General features: G+C 48.0%; 1 protein-coding gene across 9 annotated transcripts in view; it reads left to right on the top strand.

The window, feature by feature from the left end:
* Positions 1–25,541, top strand: part of GATAD2A (GATA zinc finger domain containing 2A) — a 398,521-nt gene that overhangs the window by 264,298 nt on the left and 108,682 nt on the right. For 7 of the 9 annotated variants that reach the window (XM_085639718.1, XM_085639714.1, XM_085639716.1 and 4 more), the window contains one exon: positions 9,566–9,757. In XM_085639718.1, the coding sequence (XP_085495844.1) occupies positions 9,566–9,757 (192 nt within the window). The remainder of the gene's footprint in view (positions 1–9,565; positions 9,758–25,541) is intronic. The other 2 variants (XM_085639719.1, XM_085639711.1) reach the window with 1 other exon arrangement.

The raw sequence follows: 25,541 nt of genomic DNA, 5'->3' as shown, positions 1-25,541 counted from the left end.
GCACATTGTTTTGAATGATACTTGTACAATCGACACTTCTGCATGCCTGATTTTACAGATATTTTCTCACCAGCGTTATTTATTACTTTTGTGGACACTCATAGCTGTAGTGTTTCACCGGGTATGGTGTCTTCCAGTAAATACAGATGATTTCTGATCATTTACAGATCTTACTCATATTTTTCACTTATCGCATTTGGTCACATTTCTTTCTATCGCTTCCGGTATTCTCCATCTCTACTCGGGGCGGTTTTTAGTCCCTAATAAGATCTTCCTTGTTTTAATATGTGTATGCTGATCTCTCAGACTTCTGTCTTTGTCATTTGTTAAATGTTCTAGACTAGGTTCTCCCGATGTTGTAAGGGGATACATTGGTGTATTTGTCTATTGCAGCCTTGAAAAAGTATCGGGATACTGTCCCTTTGCGACGAAACACGTGTCTGCTGCTTATGTCCCAAGGAGATTCTTTCAGCCTGAAGATACACTGGATTTAAAAAAAACTAGAAAACTTACATATGTCTGAGATATTTTGTGCTTACTCATTCGCATTTTTATTTCCAATCTATAAAATTTACTGTTCTGACGTGTGCTGGGGACTTGTCAAGAAATTTTGAATGTATTTGTTGACCCAGGTCACAAAGCTTTGAGGAGTTTGGTGGTTTCTCCTCACCTGTTAGCACCGTTACCCAGATATTATCTCTTACAATTTCGAACTTGTGTTATTTTCCTGTGTGGCGCCCGTAAACCTACAATATATATATACCACTATAGCTAGTCCGTGTCCCACTCCGGGGATGATTCAAGCATGTGAATCTATGAAAGAGCCAATACTGGAGAATCCAAAATTTCTACCTAAAGCAGTCTCAGCCTTTCACACAAGTCAAACTACAGAGGTTTTTTTCTAAACCAGTCACAGGAGCAGAGCGAGCCCTACATACAGCTGATGTTAAAAGGGCTGTCATGTTCTGCATTGACAGAAGAAAATCTTTTCGAAAGGCACAACAGCTTTTTGCTGCTTTTAACAAACCTCAACAGGGGACACCAATATCCAAAGTAGGAGTTGCTACATGGATAGTCAGATATATTCAGACATGTTATCAAAAAGGTGCTTACAATACCACCAAGGGCTTATTCCACACATAAACAAGAAGCCCCTATGGCTTTCATAGGAAATATCCCTTTAGAGTATATTTGTAAAGCAGCAACATGGAGTAATCCACATACCTGCACTAAGCACTACTGTGTTGATGTATTTACTCATCAACAAGCAAGCTGTACTTAAAACATAATTCCAATCAAGTACTTCGAACCAATCGCTAGCCACCATAAAGGGGAGCTCTGCTTTGCATTCGATGCTAAGCTTATGTATCTATGGCCAACAGATGCTACCAATAGAATATTCTTATCCTGTAAGCATCTATTCATCGCGTGTAGTGCAGTGGATTCATATGCACCCACCCTCCTCCCTTGAAGCTTTGGGTTGCATTACTTAATATTTATAAACCTAATTTACACATTCACAATTATACGCATGTTTCTTTATTCTGTCACTTTATTGCTGTCACCAAATGAGCCCAAAAAATATTAAAGCAGCAGGGTAATATGCGCAATACACTCCAGAGGAGTCACTATATCTTGTGACTCGAAGACTGCTTTAAAGAAAAAATTTACTCGTAATTGTCAATTTTCAACACTAGACGGCAGGATAATGGTAAGTATATGAATCTATGGTGCTACATGCTACAAAGAGATGTTTACAGGGTAAGTAATATATTCCTTTTTCTATAGCAACTTTAGACATGGCAACACTCACCTCCTTGTTTTGTGCATCTAGGGTGTCTATCCTTTTCTGCCTGCTTTTCGACGGCTGACCAGAAGTTTGACCCTAAACGGCCTTTGCCATTGCAAAGGAAGAAAGAAATCCAGTGACAAAAACAGGGCAGAATACGCCTTGCTACTAGAAATTACAGCTGAAGCTGTAGGAATTGGATATCTATGGGAAAACCACCTGGAACAAGCATTTGCAATGCAATAGGTCTCGCATTTGTAAGAGTTTGAGCTATTGGCATTGTAAAATTACAATGCCTTTTATTTATGTTTTGGTTTTAAAACAAATAAAAGGCATTGTCATTTACAATGTCAGTAGCATAAACTCGCATAAAAGCAGTGTGCGGCGTGCAGCAGTGTGCGGCGTGCAGCAGTGTGCGGCGTGCAGCAGTGTTTCGTGTAGCAGTGTGAGGCATGCAGCAGTGTGAGGCATGCAGCACTGTGACTTGCAGCGGCATGCAGCAGTGTGCGGCGTGCAGCAGTGTGCGGCGTGCAGCAGTGTGCGGCGTGCAGCAGTGTTTAGTGTAGCAGTGTGAGGCATGCAGCACTGTGGCGTGCAGCGGTGTGCAGCAGTGTGCGGCGTGCAGCAGTGTCGTGCAGCATGCGGCAGTGAGTAATGCAGCAGCAGTGCGGCGTGCAGCAGTGTGCGGCGTGCAGCAGTGTGCGGCAGTGTGGCGTGCAGCAGTGTGCGGCAGTGTGTGGCGTGCAGCAGTGTGCGGCGTGCAGCAGTGTGCGGCAGTGTGAGGCGTGCAGCAGTGTGAGGCATGCAGCAGTGTGTGGCGTGCAGCGGCATGCAGCAGTGTGTGGCGTACAGCGGCGTGCAGCAGTGTGAGGCGTGCAGCAGTGTGAGGCGTGCAGCAGTGTGAGGCGTGCAGCAGTGTGAGGCGTGCAGCAGTGTGAGGCGTGCAGCAGTGTGAGGCGTGCAGCAGAGACACGTGGAGGGTGAGGAGAGACACGTGGAGGGTGAGGAGAGACACGTGGAGGGTGAGGAGAGACACGTGGAGCGTGAGGAGAGACACGTGGAGCGTGAGGAGGAGAGACGTGTGGAGGGTGAGGAGGAGAGACGTGTGGAGGGTGAGGAGGAGAGACGTGTGGAGGGTGAGGAGGAGACGCATGTGGAGGGTGAGGAGGAGACGCATGTGGAGGGTGAGGCGGAGGGTGAGGAGAGACGTGTGGAGGGTGAGGAGAGACGTGTGGAGGGTGAGGAGAGACGTGTGGAGGGTGAGGAGAGACGTGTGGAGGGTGAGGAGAGACGTGTGGAGGGTGAGGAGAGACGTGTGGAGGGTGAGGAGAGACGTGTGGAGGGTGAGGAGAGACGTGTGGAGGGTGAGGAGAGACGTGTGGAGGGTGAGGAGAGACGTGTGGAGGGTGAGGAGAGACGCGTGTGGAGGGTGAGGAGAGACGCGTGTGGAGGGTGAGGAGAGACGCGTGTGGAGGGTGAGGAGAGACGCGTGTGGAGGGTGAGGAGAGACGCGTGTGGAGGGTGAGGAGAGACGCGTGTGGAGGGTGAGGAGAGACGCGTGTGGAGGGTGAGGAGAGACGCGTGTGGAGGGTGAGGAGAGACGCGTGTGGAGGGTGAGGAGAGACGGAGGTGGAGGGTGAGGAGAGACGGAGACGGAGGTGGAGGGTAAGGAGAGACGGAGACGGAGGTGGAGGGTAAGGAGAGACGGAGGTGGAGGGTAAGGGGAGACGGAGACGGAGGTGGAGGGTAAGGGGAGACGGAGACGGAGGTGGAGGGTAAGGGGAGACGGAGACGGAGGTGGAGGGTAAGGGGAGACGGAGGTGGAGGGTAAGGGGAGACGGAGGTGGAGGGTAAGGAGAGACGGAGACGGAGGTGGAGGGTAAGGAGAGACGGAGACGGAGGTGGAGGGTAAGGGGAGACGGAGACGGAGGTGGAGGGTAAGGAGAGACGGAGACGGAGGTGGAGGGTAAGGAGAGACGGAGACGGAGGTGGAGGGTAAGGAGAGACGGAGACGGAGGTGGAGGGTAAGGAGAGACAGTGGTGGAGTGGGGGGGAGGGGAGGATATCACTTTTACTTCCTCTCCTAGTGTAAGGTAACACCCCCACCCCACAGGCCCTGCCGGGGCCGAGAGCAGATCACTGTTCGCATCAGCCGTCACCTGCGACCGCTCCGTACTTGTTGGTAAATAGAGGTTCACTATCTGTTGATAATGGGATTCACTTGGGGGGGGCTGACTTACCTCCTCCACCCCCAGGGCCAACACTGAGAAGGCATCAGAGACCTGGTGCTGCCTATGCTGCAGTACTGCGAGAGAGAGGGATGGGGGGGGGGGGGGGGGCAGAGGAAGAGGAGTGGGGTTAGAGAAGGGACAGGTGGGGAGAGAAGGAAGATAGAAGGGGCAGAGACAGAAAAGGAGCAAAAAAAGAATGAGAGAGAAAAGAGGAGAGTTGGGGAAAATGAAAACATTACGAGAGAACATGTAGCAAAGAGGTGGAGAGAGAAGATGGGAGAGAGTAAGGACGCAGCCAAGAGATAGGGCAGAGACAAAAAGAATCGAAACAATACAAAAGTATTTTCCAAACTCGTAAATAACCACGGGCCAAACAACTGAGCTGCAATGAAGCATCCGAATCCGGTATATCATGACGTTAACCATGCAATAAAAAATAAATTAAAAAAATATAAAAACACCCAAAAACACGTATACACCATGTTGACCCTTTTCCATGCAACATATTCTAAAACGCCATTCTCATTCATACATTCACAGCAAACCTGTTCACAAGAGTGACAGAAAATGTGGTATTAGTGTTACATTTTTGTTTACATCCATACCCGCTCACTTATGCAATTAAAGGATTCATGACCACACGGTTAAACAAAACGTACTGATTGGCCTTGCCGTGAAGGAGAAACACGTGTTGACACACACTCTCGATCTGTGAAACGTTCACCCCACTTTCTCGAAATTGAAACCAGTGCACGTGTCCGACGAACTTCCTGCCGCTTATCTGAATGCACCAGTGGCAGAAGATAGTCACCATCTTGCAACAACACAATTAAAGGGAGGCATGTCTGTCTCTCCCCACCGCCACATGTCTCTCAGTCTTACTGTCTCATGCGAGATCGCCCTCTAGGAGACAGCTGACACCGACTCTTCCCCTGAGACAGTACGGGAGATACGTGTGTGTGCATAGTGTGTGTGTCTATATGTATATATCTGTATGCATGTGTGTGTTGGTGTGCAAGTATGGGTGTGTCATTGTGTTCATTTGTCTTCATGGATGTGTACACATATGTTTGTGTGTATACCTATGTCTGTGTATGCATGTTTGTGTGTATGTATATGTGTTTGAGTATGTTGGTGTGCGTGCTTGTTTATATGTGTATGTGGGGTTGGTGTGTATGTATATGCATATGTTTATGCATGCCTGTGTGTGTTTGTATATGTTCATATGTGTGTGTAAATGCATGTGTGTGTTTGTATGTGTGCATAGTTGTGTATGCATGTGATCAGAGGGAAGAGTGCACTTGAGGGCAAAGAGGAAAACATACAGGGAAGAGTATGTGAGGGCAGAGAGAAAAATACAGAGGGAAAAGCACGTGAGGGCAGAGAGAAAAATACAGAGGGAAGAGTCCATGTGAGGGAGGAGAGAAAAATAGAGAGGGAAGAGCTCATGTGAGAGCAAAGCGAAAAATACAGAGGGTAGGGCGCATGTTAGACCGGAGATAAAAACATAGAGGGAAGAGAGCATGTGAGAGCAGAGAGAAAAATATAGAGAGAAGAACACATGCGAGGGCAGCGAAAAAAATACAGAGCGAAGAGCACATGTGAGAGCATAGAGTAAAAAAATGCAGAGGGAAGAGTACATGTGAGGGAAGAGAGACCAATACAGAGGGAATAGCATGTGTGAGGAAAGAGAGAACAAGCATTTGCAATGCAATAGGTCTCGCATTTACGCGAGTTTAAGCTATTGGCATTGTAAATGACGATGCCTTTTATTTATGTTTGAAAAACGAAAACACAAATAAAAGGCATTGTTATTTGCAATGTGAATAGCTCAAACTCGCGTAAATGCGAGACCTATTGCATTGTAAATGCTTGTTGTTCCTTTCACTGTAGCAGTGACCTGGTTTGTTTTTAAAAAAAATAAGACCTTTGGCCTCACGCTGTTTATTCATTTGCATCTCACTGATGCTGGGAACAAAGAGATTGCAATCTTTACAGCCGATCTTTACTGACGTGTGGCCCGCGAAAGTGAAAGCAAACGAGTGCTTTCAGGCCTCCAAATGGTGCACGCGCCCGGCCGGCGCACATGCACTGTATTTGGAGGCCTTAAAGCACTCGTTTGCACTTCCAGATCCCCCATTTACAAAAGCTCTCGCGAGAGCAGCGCTAAAGCGCTGTCTCAGGCGAGACCTAAAAATGGAGAGGGAAAAGCACATGTGAGGGCAGAGTGAATATACAGAGAGGATAGCACATGTGAGACCAGAGAGAAAAACAAAGAGGGAAGAGCATGTGTGAGGACAAAGAGAACAAGTACAGGCTATGCCAAGCGGAAGTGATCACGTTTGCGATCAAACATCAAAGCGGCGAAAGTGAAAGTAATCGAGCAGAGCATCAAAGGGCTGGTGAGAAGGGAGGGGGGAATGCAAGGAGCAGAGGAGCAGCTGTGCACCTGCACGCCATCGTGCACTCAAGCCCTAGGCCAGCAAAACCATGTGGGTAGCACTTTTGAAAGCCCACTTACAAAATGTCTCAGAGACAGCTTTCGCTGTCTCAGCGAGACCTAAAAAGTTTGCACTAGGTCCAGTTTGATTGGGTATTACTAAAAATATAGCTTTATAAAGTATGTAGGGACAGAATTACTAACAATCTGAACCTGGTAACAAAAGTGATGCAAGCCGGTGCAAACTGTTGAACTGGCTCACTATACATTGGAGAAAATTTTTTATTTCTTTAAACTTCTCCAACTTTCCATGTTTTGTGCTGCACTGTACAGCACATGTACAACGTGAGAAAAGTGTTGAATCTATATTTAAGCACACTTTTATTGCACTGGAAAAATACCCTTCAAGTACAAAACATCTGATTGAACAGCACACACACACCCATGCCCTCTGACGAAGGGGTGTAGGAATTGGCATGTCAACCTAAAGTGTGCCACCTCAGGGAGACAACAGCACCATGTCTAGGCAGATGTGATGTTGTTCCGCTCTCTCCTATTCACTCAACCGAATACAGCAATTTTGGATGCTGGGCTGCCTTGTGTGAAAAGTTAGTAAATCTGACCCTAAGTCTCCTCGCACATTTCTGACAGCCTTTCTTTTACTGCGTGTAATACAATTTTAAAAGATGACGTGCACATTCACAGTGCTTTCAGTCACAGGCTGGGACCTCGAGGAACTATAAGTGCACGCCACTATTCTACTGGTGACACAAGCAGAATTCAGTTCTTTGGCAAGTTGCATTCACATACATCTACAGTGACCAAACTGACCAACTAATCTTTCAGAACATAAAAGAGTGCATGTTTTACTCCACATATAGAATATAATGCGCTCACCTTAAATTAAAAATTATTGTATTTTAAAATGTATTCTTCATTTAAAGTGTTTGCATTATATTTTATATGTTTGTACCTCTAGGTGAAAGTCAACAAACTATTTTCAGAATATTGTGTTCTTTTTTTAGTCACATCACCAAGACTCCTCTCAGGATCAGAGTTCCATAGGTCTTTTGTTATGCATCTCAACTTCTGGATGACGTAGGAAATACTTTGTAGGAGGCTGCCATTGAGGCCACATGTCCAGGCAGACCAACACACCTTGTATTGTAATTACACGTTTATACCGCTTACTACCTCAGGGGAGGCGGCGAAGCGCTTTTTCACTCCAGCTTCAGAACTGTGTGTGTCCTGGAAGCTACAACTGCCCGAGCTGAGGCACTCTAGGGAGGAGGGGTTGGTGGTGTAGGTGTGGGTACCGAAGCCCTTTCATACCAATGGGCGTTGTGTGCCTACCTCGGTCCACCTGTCTCAGACCGATGCAACTCCCCTTCACCCGCCACGCCCTGGCCTGGGAAACCAACAGGTGGAGAGAGCCAGGTTGGGAGCAAGGCGCGGAGAGGCTAAGGGAGAAACAGGCGAGGGAGAGAGAAAAACCCACTGAGACAAATGAAACATGCAGGGGGAACGGACAACAGAACGCGATTCAAAATGAAAAGACAGTTGTGACTTGTGAGGAGCGAAACAGTAGAAAAAGCTAAGTGTATTGAGCGAGAAGAGAAAAGTAAAGAGCGGAGATGGCGTAGAATAGAGAGAAGACAGACAAAATAGAATGAGCGAGGGAGCTAAAAAGAGGAAAGTCCGAGAAAAAATCGTGAAGAAGTAACAGACATTATTTGAAGGAAGATAGGCAAAGGTAAAACAGCATCGGAGAAGAAGTGGGGACAGAAAGAGTGATAGTAGAGATACGGCAGATAAGTAAAGTTGTAAAGAAAGAGAGAACGGAGTCAAGGTGAGAAAGACGGCAAGAGTAAGAGATGAATTAGGTCAGCTATTGGAAAGAAGAAAATAATGAAGAGGGGAGTTTGAGAGAGATTCGTTTAAGAGAGTGAGGGCGAGAAAGAAACATCCAGACGTGGTAGATACCGAAGAGGGGAGAGACAGAAAGAGGGGGGAGGGAGGAGATAACGTAGAAAGGGGAAGAAAAAGGATATCGGAAAAAAGAACAAAACACAATTTAAGAACAGTGAAATAATGCAACAGGGGACGTAGGCTAGAGAGGAAGATACAGCACTAGAGAAAGACAAGCATTGGCCGCACGCGCGCCTCGCGCTTGAAGTTAAAAAAAGAAAAACAAGACAAGTCCGGCGGAGCATGGCGCGCACGCGCTTGGGGGCGGGGGAGCGGACCCTTTGAAGTGCTCCCAAAAGGCGGATTGCATGGCGGCACGATGCGCGTGATTGTGCGTGTGCTAACCATGCAATCCGCTTTTTGGGAGCACTTTTCAAACCCGCTTTCTATAGTCTCGCTTTGCGATCGCAAGGTCGAGACCTAAAAATCAAATGGACAGTTGTAAAGGATTTCATATACCTGAACATATAGTAGAAAATCTGGCCTCTGTCAAAGATAGTGCTGCGAGTCCTGAAGTTTGGTCACATAATGAGGTGGACTGGTTTGGTCTATAGTCTTCGGCTTTTTTCAGTGCTATTAAGTGTAATGGTAAACTGCTATGCTAGCATTGATTATAGGTTTCCAGTCGGATGACCGCAATGATGGAAGATCTAATACTGGAGACGGCAAAATTGCTTCATTAAGAGTACAATGCGCCCCATAGGTCATGAAATTTCAAAGTTGCACATCTTTGAAGGTGACTTTAATTAGCCAACCCAACACATGGGAAAACTAAATTATACCTCAACTCAAACTGGTTTGCTAGCCAGCAGAATCGATCACCATGGTGACAGAAAAATAAGAACCTGGTTTGTTACCAATATGCATCAATACAGAGATAAAGTAATTGAAGCATTTAATGTACTGGTCAGTCAGAAAATTGGTGGCTCCTCGGTCTTCACAAGTAGGCATTTAAAAAAACTTCACTGACCATTGAGTGTCATTTCTTTTAAAGTGTATACTTTGTTTTCTGTGGTGCTCTCATGGCATTTATGACATTGTTTGTAATTATGTCTGCATTAAGTAAATGTTGGGTTGGCTAACTGCACTATTTTGGTTTTTCCTCCTGTTTTTTCACTATTTTTTGCCCTTTGGAAGCAGCCAATCTCTGTCTCACAGCAACAGATCCCCAGTATCCGACAGCACTCCAGCACGGGGCCCCCTCCTCTGCTGTTAGCACCTCGGGCATCTGTACCAAGTGTACAAATTCAGGGTCAGCGAATTATCCAGCAGGGTCTTATCCGGGTTGCTAATGTGCCTAATACGAGCCTACTTGTCAACATACCCCAGGTGAGTAGCTGATGATATTTTTCTTTTTTGAATTTTCAAGTTGCCTTTTACAAATCACAGTTCCTGTGTAACTTAAGACAAGTTAGGGATGCTGAGATGGGGCACAAAATGCATGAACAAGATTTTGTGGTATAGATGACACAATTGAGAGGTCCGTTTGAATTTTTAAAATCTTAGTCAATAGAGCATGCCTGAGATTGTGAATGGTTTTGTGGGTAAGTGAATGTGGAGTTATAATCCGTGCTCTCCACATTTGCTTGGATTGTTAGAAATACAAGGGGTAATTTGTAAACAAATGCTGACTACGGCCAGCAGTTGTATGGTGGTGTTTATTTTATTTTAGTATTTTAATTTACAGATTTGTTTAAATATAAATACAACCACACATCGCAAATGTGAGTCATAGCGTACATAACCAGCGTACGTTTTCTTATGCCTTTAGTTTTCCTCAATTCACTGGTCACCAAAAGCTGCTGTCAGACAGGGTTGCTTTATTCTCACCTTAAAGTACTGTTGGTACAGGTGCTTCAGTACCAAGTCACCATGTTCCAAAGAAAACTGAAACCAAGTTGATTTTTCTTTTCCTCAAGACTAGGCGACGTCTTTGACCTAAAGATCACTACGTGTACATTGCTTTTTCACTTACAAAATGTGCCACTGTTTATTTCTTCTTGTATTTTTAGGCTGTTTTCTGATAAGACAGGCTGTTTGTTGCAAGAACCCTATATGGAGTGTGTAACATTAAAAAAATATATAGGATTAATAAATAACATTGAGAAGTAGTGACTGAATGATTCACATAGACTATGACTCGCCTGAACATGTATTGTCTACTTGTGAAGTAGTAGAAGTTCCACAGCATAGCTTGTTTATCAGGAAAGGTATGGTTCGAGGCATATGAGCTGCAGATCACACACTGAGGATAAGATCGCCATCTGGTGTTGGGCTCGGATGATTGCAGTTGTTGTCTTCGGAAGAAGCCTTTGGTCACGAGGTTGGTGACTCCTCCCCTGGACAACAGTGCGCATGGGCATCCACTCCATCGGCAGATTGTTTTTTTCCGCCATTGGGTTCGGATGAACTTTTTTCCGCTCCAGCAGAAAACTTCTAGCAATCATTTTAAATACTTAATCTTCATTCCATCGACGTCGAACTCAACTCGGACCGGTTCCGCAAGCGGCTGATGGACAGGACACCCTTCAAAAAATGCCCCCAGTGTGGAGCGAAGTTCCCCCACAGTGACCACCACGAGGTTTGTAACCTCTGCCTGTCGCCGGAACACAACGAGTCCACCTGTCCAGCTTGTTCCGCTTTCCGTTCGAAGAAGACCCTCCGGGACCGAAGAGCTCGACGCCATATTATGGCCAAACCAGCTCCAGAACCGGAGGACATCTTTGCTCAAGATGTTCCCGAAGACGACACCGAAGAGATCGTGTCCGAGGCCGACGATTCCGATGACCTCATCACTCCAGGGCAGCGTGTGAGTACCACCCCCCCTGCCCCTGCCAAAAAAGCATTGGTCAAGACTCCGCCAGCTGGGCCCAGTCGCGACCGGAAATCCTCTTCAGAAGCCCCGCCCTCGGGCCCGGCTCCGAAGACATCTAAGCCTGTGGGTGGCTCGGGCTCGAGCAAACCTCACCTGATTGTGCCTTTAACACCCTCGGCACCCAAAAACCCACTGTCGGCACCGAAACAGGCTCCAAGACCGAAATCTCCTTCGGCACAGAAACGTTCCTCGGCACCGAAGTCTCCACCGGCACCGAGACGTTCTTCAACAACGATGCCTGAAAGTCCATCGGCACCGAAAACTCAGTCGGCACCGAAAACTCAGTCGGCACCGAAAACTCAGTCGGCACCGAAAACTCAGTCGGCACCGAAAACTCAGTCGGCACCGAAAACTCAGTCGGCACCGAAAACTCAGTCGGCACCGAAAACTCAGTCGGCACCGAAAACTCAGTCGGCACCGAAAACTCAGTCGGCACCGAAAACTCAGTCGGCACCGAAAACTCAGTCGGCACCGAAAACTCAGTCGGCACCGAAAACTCAGTCGGCACCGAAAACTCAGTCGGCACCGAAAACTCAGTCGGCACCGAAAACTCAGTCGGCACCGAAAACTCAGTCGGCACCGAAAACTCAGTCGGCACCGAAAACTCAGTCGGCACCGAAAACTCAGTCGGCACCGAAAACTCAGTCGGCACCGAAAACTCAGTCGGCACCGAAAACTCAGTCGGCACCGAAAACTCAGTCGGCACCGAAAACTCAGTCGGCACCGAAAACTCAGTCGGCACCGAAAACTCAGTCGGCACCGAAAACTCAGTCGGCACCGAAAACTCAGTCGGCACCGAAAACTCAGTCGGCACCGAAAACTCAGTCGGCACCGAAAACTCAGTCGGCACCGAAAACTCAGTCGGCACCGAAAACTCAGTCGGCACCGAAAACTCAGTCGGCTCCGAAAACTCAGTCGGCACCGAAAACTCAGTCGGCACCGAAAACTCAGTCGGCACCGAAAAATCCGTCGGCTCCGAAAAATCCATCGGACCCGAAAAAATCATCGGCGCCGAAAACTGCGTCCCCGCCGAAAAAAGCTCATAAAGACCCGAAGCGGACATCGCAGCCACCACCTTCGGAGCCAGATGAACTTTTTCGACCAGATCCTACTCAAAAGCGGATCTACATCAATCCTAACACGGGACATGTGACTGCCATCCCATATAAAAAGCGGAAGCTGGACACTACACCTCCCCCAGCTCCCATACGGAAAAAGGACTGTGCTACTTCACCACTTCGTCCTTCCTCTCCTGTTTTACCTCCTAACCCGTCCCCCCCTCCTCCTCCTGATTCTCCTTTACCTTTACCTTTACCATCTCCCTATCATTCACCTCCTCCACAGGATGATAATGATGACTTAGGGGGAGGGGCGGACCCTGATTTATTTAATGATCCTGTTGATCCAAACGACCCTTTTACGTTCCCAGACCCAGCACCCATGGATGACTGGTCTTATCCTATACCTGACATGCCTGACCCCACTACCTACCCCTCCAAGCCCTCCCCTCCTGATGACCACCTAGGGTTCGGCCAACTTATAAATAGGGCAGCAACATTCCACGGCGTCACAATGCACACAGACGCCCTTGAAGAGGACTTTCTCCTTGATACCTTTGAGCAGTCACAAAAGACTGTTCACATACTGCCCATGATCAAAGGGGTTATAAAGCATGCTACTGAAGTCTTTAAGGACCCTGTTCGAGCTAGGGTTCTCAACCCACGCATCGAAAAAAAGTACCGACCAGCCCCGCAAGACCCTGCATACATTAAGGCCCAGCTCCCTTTAGACTCCTTAGTCGTATCAAATGCCAGGAAGCGCGCTAACTCACAGACAACTGGAGAAACGCCTCCCCCAGACAAAGAGTCTAAGCTTTTAGAAGCCTCAGGCAAACGGGTCGCCGCGCAGGCGGCTAACCATTGGCGTATTGCGAATACCCAGGCCCTGTTAGCCAGGTATGATAGAGCGCATTATGACCAACTTGAGGACCTTATGCAACATCTGGCTGAACCCTTTAAGTCCCAGGCCTCTGACCTCATCCAAGAAGGCAAATTAATATCTAATGCCTCCATTAAATGCGCCTTAGATGCAGCAGACACTGCTTCTAGAGCGGTCAATACTAGCGTCTTACTCAGACGACATGCCTGGCTCCGTATTTCCGGTTTTAAACAGGAGGTTCAAACCGCAATTCTAGCTCAACCTTTCAACCAAGAGCAGCTATTTGGCCCTGCAGTGGATACTGCATTAGAAAAAATGAAACAGGATAATGAAACTGCCAAGTCTATGGGAGCACTGCAGTCTCCTCAAAACCGGGGTTCCTTTCGTCGCTCCTTTTATAGAGGAGGCTCCAAAAACACATCAACTGAGACCACGTCCACCTTTAAAAATTCTGGACAAACATCCCCTAACAGAGGTTATTTCCGGGGAGGTTATAGGGGAAACAATAACAAAGGTCGAGGGCGGGGCAACAACAACAACACCCGCACCTCACCAGCCACCAAACAGTGACTTGCCACCACTCCCCCCAGACCATTCCACTCCGGTCGGGGGGCGACTCCAACAATTCCTACCTGTCTGGACTTCCATCACCACAGACAGGTGGGTAAGACAAATTATCCAGTCTGGCTACTGCCTCGAACTCATACAATCCCCCCCAAACATACCGCCCAAACAACGTCCAATGTCCTCGCATCATCTCTCTCTCCTCAAACAAGAAGTTCAATCCCTGTTACAAAAACATGCGATAGAACCAGTCCCCCTTCAACATCAGGGAAAAGGGGTATATTCTCTATACTTCCTCATTCCCAAAAAGGACAAAACACTAAGGCCCATACTGGATCTCAGACTACTAAACCAGTATATACATTCGGATCATTTTCACATGACCACTCTCCAACAAGTCCTCCCACTTTTACAACAGGGAGACTTCCTCGCCACATTGGACCTCAAGGACGCATACTTTCACATCCCTATGCATCCCGCTCACAGAAAATATCTACGATTTGTGGTAGATGGGCAACACTATCAATTTACAGTTCTCCCATTCGGAGTAACAACGGCACCCAGAGTGTTCACCAAGTGCCTAGCAGTCGTGGCAGCGCATCTCAGAAGACAACAGATCCATGTCTTCCCCTATCTGGACGATTGGCTCATAAAAGCCAATACATACCAAAAATGCGTTCTCCACACTCATCGCACGATTCAAACTCTCCACGATTTGGGATTCACTATCAACTACCCCAAATCCCACCTACAACCTTCCCACTTACATCAGTATCTAGGAGCAACCATAGATACATCCAAAGCCATTGCCTATCCCAGCACAGCCAGGATAGCCAGTATACAAAATCTCATCTCTCAATTTCAAACTCATCCATCTCTTCCAGCAAGAGTGTTCATGCAGCTCCTAGGCATGATGGCGTCATGCATCTCCATAGTCCCACACGCACGACTTCAAATGCGTCCCTTACAGGAATGCTTAGCACAACAGTGGAACCAAGCTCACGGACAACTTACCGATCTGGTGTTGGTGGACAGTCGCTCACTTCGCTCACTGAAATGGTGGAACACCATCAACCTGTCCAAAGGGAGACCGTTCTTAGAGCCTCTTCCACAAGTTGTGCTAACTACAGACGCATCTCTCACGGGGTGGGGAGCCCACCTCCTTCACCATACCACTCAGGGCAGATGGACCAGTCAACAAAAACTGCTCCACATCAACCACCTGGAACTCTTAGCAGTGTTCCTAGCACTAAAATCCTTTCAAATTCACCTAAAGAACAAAACTGTCCTCATACGCACAGACAACATGACGACAATGTATTATATACAGAAACAGGGAGGGACACACTCTCTCCAACTGTCCCAACTGGCACAGCAAATCTGGAGATGGGCAATTCCCCAAAACATCTACCTGTTAGCAGAACATCTCCCAGGGATCCACAATCAAGTGGCCGACCTCCTAAGTCGCCACACACAACAGATCCACGAATTGGAACTACACCCCAAGGTTCTACTCTCCTTCTTCCAAAAGTGGGGACAACCAGACATAGACCTGTTCGCCACTCCCGAAAACACAAAATGCCCAACCTTCGCCGCCAGGTTTCCACACCCACAGTCGAAGGGCAATGCCCTATGGATGAACTGGTCAGGCAGATTTGCGTACGCCTTTCCGCCTCTCCCACTAGTTCCATTTGTGGTACGCAAACTGAAACAACAGTCACTAACACTAATACTAGTGGCTCCCACTTGGGCACGTCAACCGTGGTTCACCACACTTCTGGAACTATCTTTAGTTCCACATCAAAAGCTACGCCTCTCCCCGGATCTATTAACCCAGAACCATGGAGAAATCAGACACCCAGATCCTCAAACACTGAACCTAGCGATCTGGCTCCTGAGGTCCTAGAGTTCGGTTACCTCAATCTCCCTCCAGACTGTATGAATATCATAAAAGAAGCCAGACGCCCTACTACTAGAGCGTGTTATGCCGCTAAATGGAAACGATTTGCCATCTACTGCGCTAATAATGACATACATCCATTGGATGCTTCCATCCAAAACATCATTTGCTATCTACTACACTTGCAAAGATGCAATCTAGCGTATTCCTCTATACGTTTACACCTAGCAGCCTTGGCAGCCTACTTGCAAAATAGGCAACACCTGTCCCTTTTTAAGGTACCAGCCATCAAAGCGTTTATGGAAGGTCTCAAAAGAATTCTTCCCCCAAGATTGCCACCTGCACCAGTGTGGAATCTCAATGTGGTTCTAACAAGACTCATGGGTCCCCCATTTGAACCTATGCACAAATGTGAATTGCAATTCCTAACATGGAAGGTAGCTTTCCTTATCGCAATCACTTCCCTGCGCAGAGTAAGTGAAATACAAGCCCTTACACTTGAGGAACCTTTCTTACAACTACACCGTAACAAAGTGGTTCTTAGGACAAACCCTAAATTTCTTCAGGGGAGGAGTCACCAACCTCGTGACCAAAGGCTTCTTCCGAAGACAACAACTGCAATCATCCGAGCCCAACACCAGATGGCGATCTTATCCTCAGTGTGTGACTCTGCAGCTCTACATGCCAAGAACAGATGCATACTGGTAAGTAGCATATTCCTTAATATAATCCCGCTCTGTTTCTAATGGATACTGACTTGTGCAGGTCTCTCATCTATAAGCACTTGACAGATATCCGCTGGGACATGGATTTGGTTTTTCAGCTTACCTTGCTGAGTGCCTGGTGACACAAATACTTTGCAGTCACTACCCGGTAGTCTTCAGCTGTAAGTTTCAGGTTTGCACCATGAATCCTTTTCTGGATTCACAAACTCTGCATTATTCCGCCGTGTAGTGGTTGGGTCCAAAATCTTCTTTTTAGTCCTCTTTTTTTTGGGGGGGCAGTTTAGTCAGCAGCCATTTGTGCTGTTCCCATCCTCCTGTGACATCAGACATACACCCTAGAAGCCCTTGTGTGTGGTTGTCATCTTCAACTTATTATTTTTGCCACCGTTTGGTCTGGGAGCAACTGCCGAAGCTCCGACGGTGCTGAGATAAGCTTCCCCACAATCCTATGGTTTGTTGACCAGATAAAAGGAGAAAGCTATCCATAGAAGGTGAGAACACCAAAAGCATTGAAAAAGGTGATAGAAGAACACTGTAGACTGCAAAAGCTTTCGACCAGTCAGAGAAGAGAGCCAGCCACCCAGGGACATTGAAAATACACCTTCAGGTTCTGCCCCCTCTGCCACTGAAAATTCGGGTAGAAAGACCACCAATAGGGCTGCAACCTCTGCCTACCAAGAGACCATGATACTAAGACCTGCAGAGTGTGCTCTGAATTCAGGCCTAAGACCCTGTGTGAGGGAAAAACTGAAGTGAGAACACCAGACAAGCATGCAAGCACAAAACCAATGTTGCTTCTCGCCGAGAGGTCTCGTACTGTCAAGTGAGGAAGACGACAATGTTAAGGAGACAGAAGTAGCAGCGGTGGAGGGCTGTGATGAAGTAAAGGAGGTCAGCGAAACAGTGACCATGCAGCCAACAAAGAAGTCCAAGGAGGGAGTTCCTTGAAAAGAGAGCCAGGTAACATCCCAAAAACATTTGAGGACTGAGCCAAAAATTCCAGAATTGAAACTGAAGGCTGCCTCGTTGACGAAGCACTCCGTGACCAAAGGGGAGTCGAGGCCAAAAGACCAACACAGGACCTGCTGGGGGTCACCGATGGCTATCGGCCCTTAGAAAACACCTTCGTCAAAAGGCGACTGCGCTGGGCTCCAGCAAGACAGTTGAAAACCTTTGACATTGAAAATCGAACCCTTGCAAATCAAGAGGAAGAAAAGGTGGCTTGAGTCAAAAATGGCAGTGATACTGCAAAATAAAAAAAAATTGAAGCCACAATGAAGGAATACAGGTTCTGTCAAACCTGTAGGGGAGGAAGAACACAGTGAACTCGTGCCTCCGGCAACCCCTGTGCCGCAACAACACTACTAGTTGGATCCCTATGACGAGGTAGACATTGAAGAGCACGTTATCGGACAAGTTTACAAAAGCGGCAACTGGCAGCAGCAAGACCTTGAGGCAAACTCCCAGTAAGAATTGTTGAACACATACCCATCAAGACCATCATCGCCCGACAACATTGCAATGTACAGTGCAGTCGTGAAAAGAGCAGTGGACAAGTGTGGAGTATGGTTAGAAAAGAAGACTCAGGCCAGCTTCCTCCTGTAGACCATCCTGCCATCCTAAAGCAGGAACCAATATCTTCCCATGCTGCCAAGTATTCTGGATCATGGAAGGGGAGCTTTTAATGAACCAGTATCATGCAAGCCTTAATACCAAGAATTGAGAAGAAATATAAACACTCCTCAAATGACCCCATATACATCAAAGGGAATGCAGTAGTAGACAACATCACTGAGGCCACGGCGAGGAAAAGGGCCAACTTAGCAATATCCACAGGCCCACCTTCCAGAGAATAGGAGTGACAGCGTGGAGATGGTAGGCCAAAAACTTGACAGGGGGGTTGTGATTGTGGAGATTCGCAAATTCAAACCCACTCCTCAACGCTTATGCCCACAGCTACTGGGAAGAAGAACATTAGTTACTCACCTGTAACTCCAGTTCTCTTGTAGGGGTATTTCCATGTATAGTCATGTGTTGAATAGCCCCACCCATCTGCGGGGACCCCGAAGCACTTTATCCAATATAAGTTTAAGTGCTGACGTTAGCCTTTCTTCAGGGAGGCCTTGAAGAGTCACTTAGTCATAATGCAGCCTGGGGGTTAGCTACAGTGGTCAGAATTCTTCATCTTGGAATGGCAAAAGAAGAGACTGTAATTACATATGCTCTCAGTAAATGAATTTTTTGTAATGGCACAGAAAAAAGAACCTTCCCTAACACTTTTGCTATGAGAAAGTAGAAATGAAGAAGTGCAGGGCAATGTAGCCCATAGACTGCCATTATAAGTAAAGAACAAGCATTGGCATAGCCAATAGGTCTCGCCTTTGGGACCTTATAAGTGTTTTGTTATGCAGCACAATATCCTTGGTGCAACAACATCAACTGTTGCATGGCTAAACACTTATAAGGTCCCAAAGGTGAGACCTATTGGCTATGCCAGTGCTTGTTTTTCATTTGTTGGCTCTACGCCAGGCAGTGGGGCGACGCTCCTCCAACATTGCAGAGGAGCCGCCGCTGAGTGCATCCTGTAAGAAAGTGGGATTCTGTTGCAGTAACCCCCCCCACTTTTTGCCTGATAACTGATGCCCTTTTCCTTGTTGTGCCCTGGGCTCCTGCCAATCAGGTGCCCAGGGCCTGTGTTCCTTCCCTAAAAACTGCCTAACAGCCAAAACCCATTTGGCATCTCTGGTCACATGTCAGCCCCTGGTAAATGGTACCCTAGGTACCCAGGGCCTTGTGACCAGAGAAGGTCCCTATGGGCAGCAGCACTTATTGTGCCACCGTTGAAGGACCTGTACCCTGACACACACTGTGAGAAAGTGCCGTCTTTCTTGCATGGTATGCCCCCACCATTTGCTGAATGTACTTTGACTGAGTGTGCCCTGGGCTCCTGCCAATAAGGAGCTCTGGGCCTATGTTCCTTCCCTAAAAACTATGCTGAAACCTAAAACCCAATTGGCAAACCCTGGTCACATGTCAGCCCCTGGTAAATGGTACCCTAGCTACCCAGGGCCTTGTGACCAGGGAAGGCCCCTAAGGGCTGCAGCACTTATTGTGCCACCCTTAGAGGCCCTTTACCCTGACACAAACACACTGCCCTTGCAGGTTGAGTGTCTGGGTACAAGACAAAACAAAGAGTCGACATGGCACACAACCTACACTGCCCTGGCATACATCAGCCACGCCTCTAGCTGGGTGCCATATGCCAGTGGTGTGGGTACAGGAGCATGAGCCCTGTGCCCCTACAGTACCTAGGTCCATTCCTGGGTACTGTAAGTGCAGTTCTGCCATTTAAGAGTATATGGTGCTGGAAATTCGTTGAACACAAACTCCACAGCACCATGATGGTTCCACTGAAGACTGAGAAGTTTAATATCAAACTTCTCAGCACATTAAAACCGCACTGATGCCAGTGCAGGATATAATGTACAATGCACGACAGAGGCCATCTTAGAGATGCCCCCTGAACCTAATCTACAATCCACGTCTGGTCTGAGGGGCTGCCACACAGCAGACATGTTGCTGGACCCCTGGGTAGAGAGCCATCCGCTCTCCTGGGCCTGCAACAAAGCACATCCTGGGCGAGGTGCTAGGTCTCCTCCCCCAGGATGGGCAGGGGAAGCTTCAAAGGCATGCCGTCTTTGTGAGCTTCCCCAGGCCACTTGCTGTACCCAGGAACTGGCCCCTACTGGTTCTAAACCCCCTCTCTGGCGGTAAGACTGGCCGGAAACCCCAAGGAAGGACAGGGGGTGTGCCAGCCTCTGCCAACCCCACCCCTCAGGTGGGGGAGGCAAGGTGAAGCACATCCCCGGGCTCTGGCCATCTTGAAGATGGGGAGCCCTACACAATGGGGACTAGGCCACTGCCCCCCTCCCACAGGAGAGTGGCAGGATAGGGGGTGTACCCACCCCAGGGCAGGGACCCAATAGTCCCTGCCCTTTACCTACCTGTAACGCCCCTAAATTTAGTATTTAGGGGAACCCTGAACCTTCCTTCCTTAGATTCCAGATTCCAAAACAGCAAAGAAGATCAAGAAGAAAGAAGACCTGCCGTGCAGCTGCTAACAAGAGGAAGACACCAACTGCTTTAGCCCCAGCCCTACCGGCCTGTCGACCCTCGAACCTGCACTCTAAATCCCGGCAACTCCTGTGGCCAGCAACCTCACAAACCCCGGAGGATCTGGCTACCTTGTGACTCTGAGCATCTGGGACTCCCACGAGCAGTGGCACTGCTCAAAGCAAGTAACCAACCCCTGGCATCAGCCAGGAACCGCGAACCCTGCACACTCTGCACCTGCCAAGCCTGGCCTGTGCTGGAGTGGACAAAGACCCCGAGGACGTCCCCCCAGCACCCAAGGACCCACCTCGATGCTCCTGACGACGCCTGCAGCCTCCGAACCAGGGACCACCCCAACCGCTATCAACAGAGGGTAAGATTTCCCGACACCAAAAGGCACCACTGCGCCCTGTGGCCCCCTGTGCCCAACTCCTGGGTACCTACCTATCCTCCAACTACCCAACTTAGCTCTCGAAGTGGTGGTCACACCTGAAGAATCTTCGTCCCCGAGTTTGCAGCCTTTGTTCAACCTGGAGCTTTCCCATTGAAATCCATTGAGCGCCCGAAGGCTCAAAAGCACCCTGCACCCAGCCGCGCGAGTGGACCTGGCAGTGTAACTTGTACTCCTACCTACTTCCCCATTTGCCCTGAGCAAGTGACCAGGAGCCCAGCTCCCACAGCCGCGTGGCCGGCTAGTCAGCAGCCACCAACCAAGGGCCCTCTGCCTCCCATAGGATAACATTGGGCCTAACTCACTCTGCACCCGGCTGCCCCAGTGCCGCTGAGGGTGTAACAACTGTACTTACCTGATCCTGGGAGACCCCTGAGTCTATGCCCAGAACATTAACTCTGCCAGTCGAGTACTTACCCAAAAGCCGATAACTCACTTTTCTTCCATAGGATAACATTGACTGGTTTCTCTTGAAATTTCTTCTAAGTCTGGAGTCTCTAAACTTTAAAATATTCCCCTAAAATCAACCGAGTAACGAAAACGGAAATACTCACCTGCTATTGGGAGAGATCCCAGTGCTGGATCTTGGTGCCCAGCACTGACCCTGAAAAGTACTTCCAACCGTACTTACTACTAACTCAATTTTCTTCCGTAGGAAACCATTGACTGTTTTTCTGTGAAATTTCTTCTAAGTGTCGATTTAGCAAACTTACAAATATTCGTCAAAAATCGCCTGTATAACCTAAACGCATTCTATCAACTGCTTACAGGTGGTATACTAGTGCTGGATCTAGGATCCAACACTGAACCCGAAAAAGTAACCATAACCCCACTTACCTGCTAAGTGAATTTCCTCCCTTAGGATAACATTGGTAATTTGATTAGAAAGTGTCAACTTTTAAAATACCAAAATATTGCTTAAAAATCACAGCAGTAACTAAAACGTATTTACTCACGTGTTTCCAAGAACTGTCCCAGGACTGAATCTAGGATCCAGTCCTGGAGTTAAAAAAGTAATCCTGAAAGTAATCAATTGCATTTAACTTAAAATTACCATTGAGCTCAATGTATTATTGTGTTTGAAATTGTGTTGCCTATTGCAACAAACTGTAACTGTTGCATTCATAAGTCAATTGCCTATTGCAAAGTATCTAACTAAAGCATCTCATTCTGAGAAAGTATATTTTGATACCTACTGTTGGTTCTAAAATAAAACAACCATATATTTTTATATACAAATCATTGGCCTGGAGTTCAGTTATTGAGTGTGTGAGACCATCTGCTGACTGAGTGTGTACAACAAATGCTTTACACTGTCCTCTGATACTGCCTTACTGCTCGACCAAGCTACCACTTTAGAGAGTAAGGTTATATCTAACTTTAGCGTCTGCCAAACCTCTGGGGACTGTGGACTATGTGCACACTGTACATATTTGGGAACAGTATATACAGAGCCACTTTCCTACATATCCCACCAGCAAACACTGACTGAAATTAAGCACTGTCCTTCCAGGCTTACAAAGCAATGCGTTTGTAAAACATTTTGAAAACCATATCTGACACACTGGTGATTAGCACAAATTCCTAATTGGGGCTTTCATTTCACCTCAGATTTTATATCATCATTTTCCTATCTAATCTTAGTTCAACTCACAGGTATGTGGAGTGAAAGGATGGAGCGCTCCGTGAATTTTTAGGATTCTGGCAACAAAACTGCAAATTATTATATTGTTAAAAGTAGAGTTATGCTAAATATAGATCGGGCGCCACTGTAGCAGGCTCAGATCTGGAATAGGATGTGGACCTTATGTCAAATTTGAATCTGAGCCGATGTTTTGTCAAGTTCTTTCCACAGATGTCATCGAGGTCTCATCCGGCCTCGCTGGTGTGCTTTTCTAATTCAGGCTCCACCGCAAGTGCAAAATACTAAACCGAGGCACTTTCAGACTGCGCGCAAGAATCCGGCAGCTAGATCAAAGGCAGGCTGCCCACCTCCGTCACTGAAGTGCAGACTGACTGAGCTGCTCGGGTTGAAAAGCGTGTTCTTTGTTTTTGTTGCCGGTTCAGACCGCCCTCTAATTAGCACTTTCTGTAAGTGTCCGGTCTTACAGGGTCTAACTGTTATGGCCGTGTTTGGCTCGTGCGCTCCGGTGTGCAGAAGTGCCCGCGCGACAGGTCTGGAAGTTTCCGGTCGCTGCCTGAGCCCTCTTGATATCTTGCTGGCAGCAGCAGCGCCCCCTCCCGTCACCGGCAGGGATAGCCTCGCACTGCTGCAGAAGCTTCTGTCAAGACTTGGCTCGGTGCCAGCGCATCCTGTACCGCCGCTGAGCCGGTGATCTGCTCCCAGTGTTGGCTGGTGTACATGGTGTCCTTTGGAGTGGGGATGTTCTTTTTGTTGCTGCAGCGCCGGAGTCCGTGCACGCATAATTCTTTTGCCTGCAAGCTCACCTTGCACCAAGAGTTCTTAAGTGATGTTTGCATAGGCTGGTGTTCTACTTGTCTGGCACAAAAAGGGTTCTGCAATTCGAAAATGGAGCACAAATCAGAGTGTAGTTTTGTTAGTTTCTGCTATTAAGAGATGACCTGGTATGAACCCTTTACACGGGGACGGTTAAAACAAGCCCGTGAGTGGTGCTCGAGAGCGAGCGCGCACGCTTGTGTGAGGGATCTATTTTCCAATTATCGCGGACACGTCTGGGCACGATAATTGTAAACAGATGTCGTCCGTGCGGTTAACCGCAAGCAAAAGGCCATGGGCGGAGCAAAGGCGGGACATGCACCCGCCTTTGCCCAATTGCGTGCTGTCTTTCTTAGAAAGACGCACGCAAAGCCCAATAGCCTGTGAGAAAAACAAAAACACACGCACAAGCGTGTGGTCAGCTTTCTGAAGCCCCTTACTAAAAGTCGTGCAGGGCAGCGCATGCGCGCTGCTCTAGGCTCGACCTAAAAAGTAGGCTGTGCCTTCTAGAGCAGAGACCATCAATATCCCATCATTCTCAGCCAGATGCAGTCACCTCCGTTCTTTTTGAGGACCATACTAAACCAATAATAACGGAGCATTAAAGTATCTGTCCACTCCACTGGGGAGAGAGGTGTGGTGCAGCGGCTAGGGCAGCTGACCTTGGAGCACAGGGCTCACGGTTCGTTCCCCGGCTCCAGTGGTAGATCAGCTCAGCACCATGTGAGTCTGGCCAATAGCTCACTTAATTTCCACGACGACCTCCAGCCCCTTGAGACCCGTAAGGGTGAGTAGTTTGCGCTTTACTAATACTGGATTTAGATTTATTTAGAATTAGTTTGACTATCATGGAAATCCGGTGTTCAAAGGAGACCGTCTTTGTGGTTGAAGGCAGGCAAGTCCTCTGGGGTTTTCGAGGTTGCTGGCTGCAGGACACACAGCATTTCGGAGGAGCAGGTTTGAGGTGGAGAAAGGCTGGTAGGGATGGGGCCAAGTCAAGTAGGCGTCTTCCTCTTGTTGGCTTCGGCACGGCTGTTCGACCCTTCTTCTTTGCTTGTTGCAGGTTCTGGTCTGAGGAAGCAAGGTTCAGGGTTGTCCCTAAATACTAGATTTAGGGGAGTTACAGGTAGGTAAAAAGGTTGGGACCAATGGGTCCCTTCTTGGGGTGGGTACACCCCCTATTATGCCACCCTCCAGTCGGAGTGGGGCAATAGCCTTTCCCTGGTTGGCTGAGTCCCCCCATCTGCAAGATGGCGGGGACTGAGAGTTGTGCTTCTCCTCGCCTCCCCCACCTGAGGAATGGAGTTGGCAGAGGTGAGCACACCTCTCTTCCTCACTTGTTTTACCTGCTGGTTCTCCCGCGCAAAGTGGGATTCAGAACCAGTGGGGACCAGTTGCTGAAAGCAGCTAGTGGCCTAGGGAAGCTCACAAAGGCGACAAGCCTTTGAAGCTTCAACTTCATGAACCCTGCCCATCCTGGGGGCGGATGCTTGGCACGTTGTCCCAGGATGTACATTGTTCTAGGCCACCAAGAGCAGCAGGCTCTCTACTCAGGGGTCCAGAAATGTGTCTGGTGGTGCCAGCTGAAAGCAGCCACTCAGCCTGGACACTAGTGGTAGGTTAGTTTTAAGGGGCATCTCTAAGATGCCCTCTGTGTGCATTTTTCATTAAATCCCACACTGGCATCAGTGCGGGTTTAATGGGCTGAGAAGTTTGATACCAAACTTCCCAGTCTTCAGTGTAGCCATTATGGTGCTGCGGAGACTAACTCCCAGCACCATATACTCTTAATGGCAGCACTGCACTTACAAGGTCTAAAAATGGACTTGGACACTGTAGGGGTACAGGGCTCATTCATCTGTACCCTCACCACTGGTATAGTGCTCCAAGGTAGAGGGTTGACTGAGCTATGCCAGGGCAGTAGGCACGGCACACATGTGTGCCATGTCAGCTCTTCACTCTGCCTCTGCAGGCTGCGTGTTTTGGTGCAGAACATTGTGTGTGTGTGTGAAGGTACAGGACCTCTAAGGGTGGCACAATAAGTCCTGCAGCTATTAGAGGCCTGTCCTGGGTACCTGTGGTACTATTT

The sequence above is a fragment of the Triturus cristatus genome, chromosome 12 (genome assembly GCF_964204655.1).
Source record: "Triturus cristatus chromosome 12, aTriCri1.1, whole genome shotgun sequence".
NCBI lineage: Eukaryota > Metazoa > Chordata > Amphibia > Caudata > Salamandridae > Triturus > Triturus cristatus.
The sequence above is the reverse complement of the archived record's forward strand: the minus strand, read 5'-3'. Positions and strand labels throughout refer to the sequence as shown.